Source organism: Anomaloglossus baeobatrachus, chromosome 2 (assembly GCF_048569485.1).
Source record: "Anomaloglossus baeobatrachus isolate aAnoBae1 chromosome 2, aAnoBae1.hap1, whole genome shotgun sequence".
Taxonomy (NCBI): domain Eukaryota; kingdom Metazoa; phylum Chordata; class Amphibia; order Anura; family Aromobatidae; genus Anomaloglossus; species Anomaloglossus baeobatrachus.
The window spans coordinates 261107129-261117990 of NC_134354.1; the positions used below are offsets into that span (position 1 = coordinate 261107129).

Sequence of the window (10862 nt, forward strand, 5' to 3'; positions counted from 1 at the left end):
GCCCCGGACTGGCCCAGGAGAGCCTGGTACCCAGAGCTTCTCCAACTGCTCGACGACACTCCCTGGCGTCTTCCCGACCGCCCGGATCTTCTGTCGCAAGGTCCAATATTCCACCAGAATACAGCACAGCTGCATTTGACGGCGTGGCGCTTGAATCCTTGATTCTAGCAAAATCAGGTCTTTCTTCTAAGGTAGTTCATACCATGCTTAATGCTCGGAAGCCCTCCTCCGCCAGTATCTACCACCAGACCTGGAAGACCTATCTTTCCTGGTGTGACCGTCATAATCGGTCGCCCCTTAACTTTTCAATCCCTAATGTTCTTACCTTTCTGCAAGACGGTCTGGACTTGGGACTAGCTCTCAGTACCCTTAAAGGACAAGTTTCTGCATTGTCAGTATTTTTCCAGAAGCGGCTGGCTTCTCGCCCTCAGGTCCGTACCTTAGATCCCTGGAATCTGAATCTGGTTCTCGGAGCTCTTCAGCTTCCTCGTTTCGAACCTATGAGAGAAATCTCTCTTCAACGACTGTCTTGGAATGTTGCCTTTTTAGTCGCCATTACCTCTATCAGGCGAGTGTCCGAACTGGCGGCCCTTTCCTGTCGCTCACCTTACCATGAATTTCCATCATGATAAGGTGGTCCTTCGGCCTTCCCCCGCTTTTCTCCCGAAGGTCGTATCTTCTTTCCACTTAAACGAGAACATTGTGTTGCCGTCATTCTGCCCGGTCCCGGTCCACTCTTTTGAAAAAGCCCTTCACACTCCAGATCTCGTCAGGGCTCTGCGGATCTCCAGAACTTGAGCCGTTGCGCAAGTCCGATGCCCTCTTCGTCCTCTCACAAGGACACAAAAAGGGCAATCCGGCTTCTAAATCCACGATTTCTCGATGGATTAGGACTGCCATCTGTGAGGCATACAAAACACGAGGTGTTGTTCCTCCTCAATCTGTGCGGGCCCACTCTACGCGAGCAGTGGGTGCTTCCTGGGCTATCCGCCATCAGGCTTCGGCGGCCAAACGTTGCAAGGCCGCTACCTGGTCCAGTGTGTACACGTTTACAAAATTCTACAGAGTGCATACGCATGCTTCCGCGGATGCTGCTCTTGGAAGACAAGTCCTTCAGGCGGCAGTGGCCACTGCTCGTTTTTTTTTTACAGTGTTTTGATATATGTTCACTGCAGTTGCAGTCGTTAGTCAGCTCTTAGTCTCATTTTATACACTGTTAATGGTTCAGTTCCCACCCAGGGACTGCTTTGGGACGTCCCACTGTCTGTGTCCCCCAATGAAAAGGCAAGAAAAGAAATTACATTTTTGTGTACTCACCGTAAAATGTCTTCCTTGGAGCCTTTCATTGGGGGACACAGCTCCCACCCTTGTGGTTTTGGTTGTCCTTCTCCTGCTGCTTTTACACCAAACTGAGCTAGTTTCCTGCCTAGCTGGGGTATATGCTGTGGGGGGAGGAGCTAACACTTTTGCAAATCTAGTGTCACGCCTACCTGGAGACACCTTAATACCCACTGTCTGTGTCCCCCAATGAAAGGCTCCAAGGAAGACATTTTACGGCGAGTACACAAAAATGTCATTTTGTTCATTTATACTTTGGCTAACTTTTTCCAATATACAGCTTAGAATTATACTATGGGTCCATGCGATGGCTACATAGACAGACAGATAATTATGCATCTACATCTACATTTTGATTATTTATATACACAGATATTTTCATTACGCTTGAACAAACAAGATATAGCTTAGTGCCACCTCCACAGTCCCCCCTTAATAAAATATCTGTGAATATTATTAACGTTAAATTTTAAAATTTTGTCCATTTAGATATATTTTATTATTTGGGACTTATTTGTGACCTTGGGACTTTAATTATATCCATATCTATATATGTGGGCTTTCTATGGGATTGTTGGTTAATTTAACACTACAGACTTTAACTCCCCCTTAAGTACTCATTTTTATCTATTAAACATAACTCTATGATTTATAGGGGCTATTAGGATTGGCGCTATTACACTCATTAGGGCACATTATCGTGATTAAGAAAGATTGAATCTAGACCTTATTTAAAAATTAGCACATAATTAAAAAACAAAAAACAAAAGAACATTTGCTACAAATTGTCCATGGTTCTTCTTTCCGGATATGAAACAAAAAGGAAGATGCTTGGTCAGTGCAAGTCCACTTAGGGCCACTTTGTGAACCTGGATAATCTGGTCTTGTTAAAAAAAACAAACAACAAAACATGATGAGGCTTCATTTATACAGTTTGTGGTGCAGACTTGGAAAAACCTTCTGGGATAATGGGTAGACTAGCGGTCGCTTTCTGCTTCGGTTGGTTTCTGAGATGTGACGTCAACTCGCGTGTCACTGCCAGTGCTCAGCAGACTAGGCCGGAGAGACATCAGCCTGATGGGATAGGCTCTTCCAAAACTTTTCCCGAGATGAGAGAATCCATAGCTAGCATTTTATATTAAGTAAAATCACTGAATATATTCATATGAGTTAGTAGGAGACAAAAACATTTGTAAATGGTTAGATTACATTAACCAAACCACATTTTTGGGTCTATGAAATCGCTGAATTAAGTATTTTTGACTACTCAATTCGAACCCTCAACAGTCCCCCCTTGACTCACTTCTGCCATTTCCAAATACTAAGGGTACTGTGTTCCCTTAGGAAAAGAGGAAGAAAGATCTGTAGGGAAATGCTGCCTGACTGAACGTTGAGGCATGGGTGGAGGGGGAATGGGATTTTTTCACCGGTTTGAGACCAAGGAACCCTAGGCGAGTCCTCACCCTTTGTAGTTGGACTTTCCCATGTCTCAAGGCTCTCTAAGTCCTCTCTGCTAACTGTTTCGGCAATGATGGTTTGGGACTGTACAGGTCTTTTTGTAAAGGATAAATATGAGCAGGACGCTCAGTGCAGCTCCGGTGGATCGACCTTTCTGCAATGCGGGACGTGAATCCATGTTGTCCTGCCGTTGAGCTTTATCGAAATTTCTGTGTCCTTTTAGGATTAATCAGTCTCCTGACCGAAAACCGTATACTACTAACTTTGATTTAGGATCTGGAATTAGAAAATACACTTGTTTATCTCTCTAATTAGTCAATGTGAGGTAAATCCGGAGATATGACGATAAATCATGATATTCAAGTATGTCAGGAAGCCCTCTCCTGGTGTCACCCCCCCTTTCCTTCACACAACTGGTTTAGCAACAAATCCCATGGCCATGTCCTGTGATATGGAAATTAGGTGGCTTTAGGACAATGGACACAGGATGACTCCCTGCCGTCACCCTGTAGTAGGAGCTGCTAGCTAGTTAGCAAGGCTATGGAAATAGCCAGACAGAACGACTCCAGTAAAAAATGGTTCATATCTCGCAAGCCATATTTCCGATAAATATGGCAACCATAAAAATGGTGTCTCCGCATGTGGACGATGCCGGCACCCCCTTTTTATGGGAGCAGGACATTGGGAAATGCCCCAGGCGTGATATCAGCCAATGGGGAACTGGCAGACAGGTCATGAGTCCCCTCGTTCTGTAGCTAAATTCATAACTGTCACAATGAGAGCATTGGCGTCCGCCTACGACGCTCCCAGGCAAAGTTATGGCCAATATCCCCTTTGCTGGATAATTCTGATCCATGCAGGGGGAGTGGCAGTGCTTCCCTGTGAGGTCACTAAGGTAGGAGGGGACCTGGATCTGCCCAGGTTGATAACCCTACTTCGGCCATTTTCCAGTGTTCTTCTGCTCGGGGGCCTGGTTGGGAAAGACCTGTGAGAGAGTTCCTGGAAACCTGGTCTACAGCGCCCCCCTGTGGCCAGACGCAACAAGGTAACTGCTGGAACTGTGTATGCCTGTTTGTAACCCATGCTTTGATTGTAACTGTACTCTGACATATGTATATTCTGTAGATTCCCTATTGTATATATTGTAGTTTCTAGTGTGCTTTAGGCTGATTAAATTATATAATTAATCTTGGGCTGTTCTGTTATCTCGATCTAGAATCCCACGTCTGTGTGTTCGGCTAATAGTTACCGTAAATCGGTTGGTGGCAGCGAATTGTGCCAAGGATTATTGTGGGGAGGCCAGTGAGATTCGGGGAGATTTTATATATTCCGCCCGCGGAGGTCGGGGGAATATATACCCTACTCTCACCGGGGACCCTTCAATAATCGGCATAAGTAGTATAGCGGCCTCCTTGCTTATTGTCGGGCAATTCCATAATTGGCCTGACTATAAGAGGGGCGCTAGAGAGCGCGTCATGTGCTCTGTCTGTCGGTCGGGAGGTATAAAGGAGGGGTGACCCCACTTGTTACCCCCCGATTGTGACGTACTGGTAGCCAGCGCGGGGGATTTCTGAGTGACCCCCCCGGTGGTTTGTGACAGTCAATCATGAAAATTATACGTGCTTTGCGCTAGACCAAAAAAAAACATTTTACATTGGAACCTGTTTATTACTAAAGAGAAACAAAACACGCATTGGTTTACAACTTATTAGTTTGTTTTTTTTACATACCACTTGCATTATGTGGATTTTCAGCAATGACGTCGTTTTCTGCACTGGAAAGCCTCTGACCAGACCTGGAAAGAAATCTACACAACACGCACAGATTTGCATACAATGTGCTCATGATATACATCTATAATCAGTTTGCAGTCTCTAAGAATGGGTAGAGCAGGTGCAGGGTGTTTCTCTGACTCTTTACAGTTTTTCCTCATTGTTTTAAGAACGTGCTTCACAAGACCGGGTGAGTTTGCCTACCTGGGTACTGAACCCTGGCGTCACCAAAGCGCACACTGATCTCCAACTTTCACAGATGTTAGTCCATGTTACTTGGGCCATCATTAAGAAGAGATCTTATGGCAGAGAAAGCTTACCACCCTTCATCCACAGACCTTTCTCAGTCAGCCGGCTCCCCGCGTCTTGCACTCCACTCCTTATTGGTTCGCTTGTTCCTGTAGGGATTTAAGAACACAAGGAGTGACAGACGTCACTGACGTGACCGGTGTCATCGAGGCATGGTCTTTATGCATGGTAAAGGACTCCTCAACTCTAGGCCCGTTCACTGCTTCTTGGTCAGCTGCACCTGTGCAGGGATCTCCATCCGAGTCTATCAGCTCAGATCTAGACTTTCTTTTCGGCGTACCTAGCTTATTTGACAACAGGAAAGATCTATATCCTACATACATTTTGACTATCTTACCTACCTCTGCTCCACCCATCTAGAGAGGCACTTACGTCACTTCCTCCTGTACCGATAGGAGGGGAGGGAGTGGCCTAAATTTAGACTACCTCATGTTGTGCAAACCGTAGCAAATCCAGTGCAGAATCGACCACCATCTGGTTTCATCTATAAAAATAAAAACTAAAAGAAATATGCATTAGATCATTTTTATAACAGAAATGTTTCATAGTACTCCAATAAACATGACATAACTGTTGCAAAAGAAAGGCCAACTTTAAAGCCTATCCAATATGTCTGCTGTGCCTTTTACTGCTGGAAAAAAATATAATAGATATCTACTTTTCCCCCCTTTTTGTGTTTTGTTTTTATATACTATTTTGGCAAAATTTATAGGTTTATAACAGCAGACACTATAATTAAACAACTGATAAATATAACCTATACTTTACTGGGGAATTTTGAAACCTTACAACACGGTTCATAGATATTCTGTATCTACAAAAGAAAGGAAAGTAATCAAAATTGGCAGTTTGTATGCAAAAATAATACAAAACAAAAACATAACCATAAAAACAAAAAACCTAATTTGTATATTTCAAGAAATATACTTTCCCCTGCAAAATTAATTTAATTATTTTAGATATTAGTAGAATACTATTGATAATCTCCTGTCAAATTTTGAACTCTAAAGCCTGCTTTACACGTTGCAATTAGTTGTACAATCGCAATTGCGATGTGACACGTCCAGGTTGCATACGGGATCTTATGAGATTGCACATAGGTCGGTCATTTGCTGTCACACGAGCGTTCGTAGTCTATGTTAAATTGATCAATTTTGTGTGCGATCCTTTAGATCATGTGTTCTGTGACGTATGCATTGGGCACCTTTTTTTTTTTTTTATTTATTGACTTGACAAGCGTGTGTAATGTGTAGGGATGCGTTTTTACTATGTCATCTGCCATTCAGCTCTGCTACATGGCCGCTGACAGCAGACACAGAAAGCCATGTAGCAGAGCTGAATGGCAGATGACAGCAGACACAGAAAGAGCCGCAATATCAGAATGAACTCGGGTGAACTTCACCCGACCTCATGGTCATGCTGCGGCTCTGTCTGTGTCGCGCCCTGATTAGCGGTCACCCGTGAAGGGCTCACCGGTGACCGCTAAACTCCTGAGTAACTGAATTGAGCAGCCCTCTCTCATATACTCACCGATCCCCGATCTCCGGCGCTGCACAGCATTCGCACTGCTCCGGCGGCTTTTACTATTTTGAAAAAGCCGGCCGCCCATTAAACAATCTCGTATTCCCTGCTTTCCCCACCCACCGGCGCCTATGATTGGTTACAGTGAGACACGCCCCCACGCTGAGTGACCGGTGTCACATTGCACCCAATCACAGCAGCCGGTGGGCGTGTCTATACTGTGCAGTGAAATAAATAATTAAATAATTAAAAAAAAGGCGTGCGGTCCCCCCCAATTTTAAAACCAGCCAGATAAAGCCATACGGCTGAAGGCTGGTATTCTCAGGATGGGGAGCTCCACGTTATGGGGAGCCCCCCAGCCTAACAATATCAGCCAACAGCCGCCCAGAATTGCCGCATACATTAGATGCGACAGTTCTGGGACTGTACCCGGCTCTTCCCGATTTGCCCTGGTGCGTTGGCAAATCGGGGTAATAAGGAGTTATTGGCAGCCCATAGCTGCCAATAAGTCCTAGATTAATCATGTCAGGCGTCTATGAGACACCTTCCATGATTAATCTGTAAATTAAAGGATTTTTTTGGGTGTGTGTGTTTATTTACTGTAATTTACAGATTAATCATGGAAGGTGTCTCATAGACGCCTGACATGATTAATCTAGGACTTATTGGCAGCTATGGACTGCCAATAACTCCTTATTACCCCGATTTGCCAACGCACCAGGGCAAATCGGGAAGAGCCGGGTACAGTCCCAGAACTGTCGCATCTAATGTATGCGGCAATTCTGGGCGGCTGTTGGCTGATATTGTTAGGCTGGGGGGCTCCCCATAACGTGGAGCTCCCCATCCTGAGAATACCAGCCTTCAGCCGTATGGCTTTATCTGGCTGGTTTTAAAATTGGGGGGGACCGCACGCCGTTTTTTTTTAATTATTTAATTATTTATTTCACTGCACAGTATAGACACGCCCACCGGCTGCTGTGATTGGGTGCAGTGTGACACCTGTCACTCAGCGTGGGGGCGTGTCTCACTGTAACCAATCATAGGCGCCGGTGGGCGGGGAAAGCAGGGAATACGAGATTGTTTAATGGGCGGCCGGCTTTTTCAAAATAGTAAAAGCCGCCGGAGCAGTGTGAATGCCGTGCAGCGCCGCGCCGGGGATCGGTGAGTATGAGAGAGGGGGATAGACTGACATGGACAGAGAGTGAGGGACAGAGATAGTGACCGACTGACAGAGATTAGTGAATGACAGACATTGTGAGGCGCTTCAGAACGCAGCTTTTCAGCTGCGCTCTGAAGCGGACCTTTTTTAAGCTGCGGTGCAGAGCGCACACCTGCGCACATAGCATCAGACACCAAAATCGTATGAGGGATGTCACACGTTACAATTGACTAGGTTCGTGCAACAAAACGCTCAATTCTAGACAAAGATACGATGTGTTTGCGATCAACGGTTTTGCGTTCAATCCTGATCGCACGTAGATGTCACACGCAGATACCTCACAAACGATGCCGGATGTGCGTCACTTACAACTTGACCCCAAAGACGGATTGTGAGATATATTGAAGCGTGTAAAGTGGGCTTAAGGATTAAATAAAATCTACTTTACTAGCCGGAGAAAGCACTTGTTAGTATATAAAACACATATAGGGGTAAGTTCACACAGTGCGTTTTTCGCGGCGTTTTTGCGCGTTTTTCGGGTGCGTTTTTGCTCAGAAAACTGCATGACTTTGCTTCCCCAGCAAAGTCTATAAGTTTTCATTTTTGCTGTCTGCACACAGCGTTTTTTTAGCTGCGTTTTTGTGGTGCCCACAGAAACGCAGCATGTCAATTATTTTTGCGTTTTTCACTCCGTTTTCCACCCATTGAGTTCAATGAGATGTTCAAAAACGCAATGAAAACAGGAAATTGCAAATATAGCTGCGTTTAGTGCTTTTCTTTGACTAAAAACGCAGCTATAAATGCAAGGGGTGGGCAGTAAAGTGACATGTACAGGAAGAGGTTTCCTTCTGTCAGTAAATACAGAAGCGTGAATCCTCCCGGAACCGTCACCGCTGCGTCCACCTCCAGTCCTGTGCATGTCAGCTCCCGTGCGGCGCCATGTCTGGGCGGGAGGTGGAGGCAGCTGCGAAAACAAAAGTGAACAGTATAAAAAAAAATGTCATACTCACCTGTCTGCAGACTCCCAGTGCCATGTCCGCTCCCAGCTCCTCTCCCGCTCCGGCTGTGTGCAGACGGCCGGGACACCTCCGATAGCTGCAGGACCTAGCGCTGATCACCTGATGCGGTCACCTGACGCATCAGCTGATCGTAAGTCTCGCGGTGACGCCGGCGCACGGCCGGCTTAACCTGTCAGCGGATGCCGTCAGGAGACTTCATCCCTGATTACCGGCAGCTCCTGCAGCGATCGGACGGGATCAAACTCCGCTCCAGGAGCTACCGGTAATCAGCACATAAGTGAGTATTTTTATTTTATTTTTTTTGCACTGATGCATCATCTGATTGTATAAACGGCTTTTATACAATCAGCTGATGTGTGATGTGATTCACATCCTAGAACCTGACACAGCATCTGATCGCTTTGCCTTCCAGCAAACCGATCAGATGATATTGGATCCGGGTTGGACAGCGCGGGACTCTTGACCCAGGATTACTGCGGAGGGGGGTTCTTTATTTCAATAAAGAATGAATTCTAACTCCATTATTACCCAGAGAGCTACCCGTCACCAGGGCAGTTGGAAGAGTTGGATACAGTGCCAGAAGATGGCGCTTCTATGAAAGCGCCATTTTCTGGGGTGGCTGTGAACTGCAATTCGCAGCGGGGGTGCCCAGAAAGCATGGGCACCCTGCACTGTGGATTCCAATCCTCAGCTGCCTAGTTGTACCTGGCTGGACTCAAAAATTGGGCGAAGCCCACGTAATTTTTTTTTAATTATTTCATAAAATTTATGAAATAAAAAAAAAAAAATGGCTTCCCTATATTTTTGGTTCCCAGCCGGGTACAAATAGGCAGTTGGGGGTTGGGGGCAGCCCGTACCTGCCTGCTGTACCTGGCTAGCATACAAAAATGTTCCCTGATTACCGCTTGTTTCCTGACTACATCTCCTGCCTGTTTTTGTACCTCGCTGCCCGATCCGGTTTTGACCTCTGCTTATTTCTGATTACGTCCTTGCCTGCCGATTCTGTCCGTTCTGCAATTCCTGGTTTGACCCTGCCTGACGACTACTCTCTGACTGCAGCCTTCCACAGGTAGTGATCTCCAGGGCCTTGTGTAATTCCAAATCCCTGTATAGGGGTTAAAGGGTTTCAAGGTTCTAGGGGGCCTGCTTGGTGAGTGGCTTCCCTCTAGCCTGTCCATTACAGTCCGTCTGAGTCTGTGGATCCAGGCAGGCGTTTCACTTGCTTTCTCTAGGATATCATCTAAGACCGGGCCGAATAAATATTGTCCCTTACATGGGATGGTGCAGAGTTTTGACTTTGTCTGCATATCCCTTGGCCAGAATTTCAACCAAAGGGCTCTTCTGGCTGCATTGGATAGTGACGCTGACTTAGCTGCTAACTTAGTAGAATCTGCCGAGGCGTCTGCAAGGAAGGCCGCTGCTACACGCAACTGGGAAAGTGATGATAACATCTCCTCTCTTGGGGTTTTTGCTCTTAGCTGATCAATCCACACTGCTAGAGACCTAGCCGTACAGGTGGCTGCAATGGCAGGTCTCAATCCCCCGGCAGAAGCTTCCCAGGCATTCTTCAGAAAGTGATCCGCTTTCTTGTCTAGTGGGTCTTTTAAAGACCCCATATCTTCAAAAGGCAGAGCAAATTTCTTAGACTCATTGGCGACTGCTACATCTAGTTTAGGGGCTTTATCCCAGGTTGAACAGGAGGCATCCTCAAAGGGATATTTCCTCCTAAAGGCTCCTGGAATGGAACCCTTTTTAACCAGAATCTTCCATTCTCTTGTAATCAGGGCCTGTATTATGTCTATGAAAGGGAAGGTGAGTCGTTTTCTTTGCTCCAGGCCACTAAACATACGATCTTGAATAGTCTTCTCATCCGGGATGCCCATAGTGGATCTTGCTGCCTTTACTAGCTTCCCCGTATTTTTGATTGGGAAGCAGGGGCGTAACTACCGCGGTTGCAGTGGTCACGATTGCGATCGGGCCCGGGAGGTTAGGGGCCCGCGGCCGCCCAGCAGATCAGCAGCCAGCTCCTTTCTGTGAGAGGAGTTGCGCTGTTCTGCCACAGACCACGCGGCGCGGCGGCTGCTATATGACCGGGTTGCCGCCGCTGACACCGGATCCCCCTGCCTGGTGTCAGCAGTGGCATCACCGCGCTCCCATCACTCACCGCGCTCCCGTCACTCACCGCGCTACCGTCACCGCTCTCCCGTCACTCACCTCGCTCCCGTCACCGCGCTCCCGTCACCGCGCACTGCTTTGATATTGCATAGAGCGGCCGGCGCCGTTCTA

At 46.6% G+C, this 10862-nt stretch overlaps 1 protein-coding gene across 1 annotated transcript in view; it reads right to left on the bottom strand.

Moving 5' to 3' along the window:
- The window catches only part of LOC142289672 (plasma membrane calcium-transporting ATPase 3-like), a 69466-nt gene extending 59007 nt beyond the window's left edge, over nt 1–10459 (bottom strand). Inside the window, exon 1 of the mRNA XM_075333609.1 lies at nt 9850–10459. Within this exon, the coding sequence (XP_075189724.1) occupies nt 9850–10459 (610 nt within the window). The remainder of the gene's footprint in view (nt 1–9849) is intronic.
- Between the last annotated feature and the right edge of the window lie 403 nt (nt 10460–10862).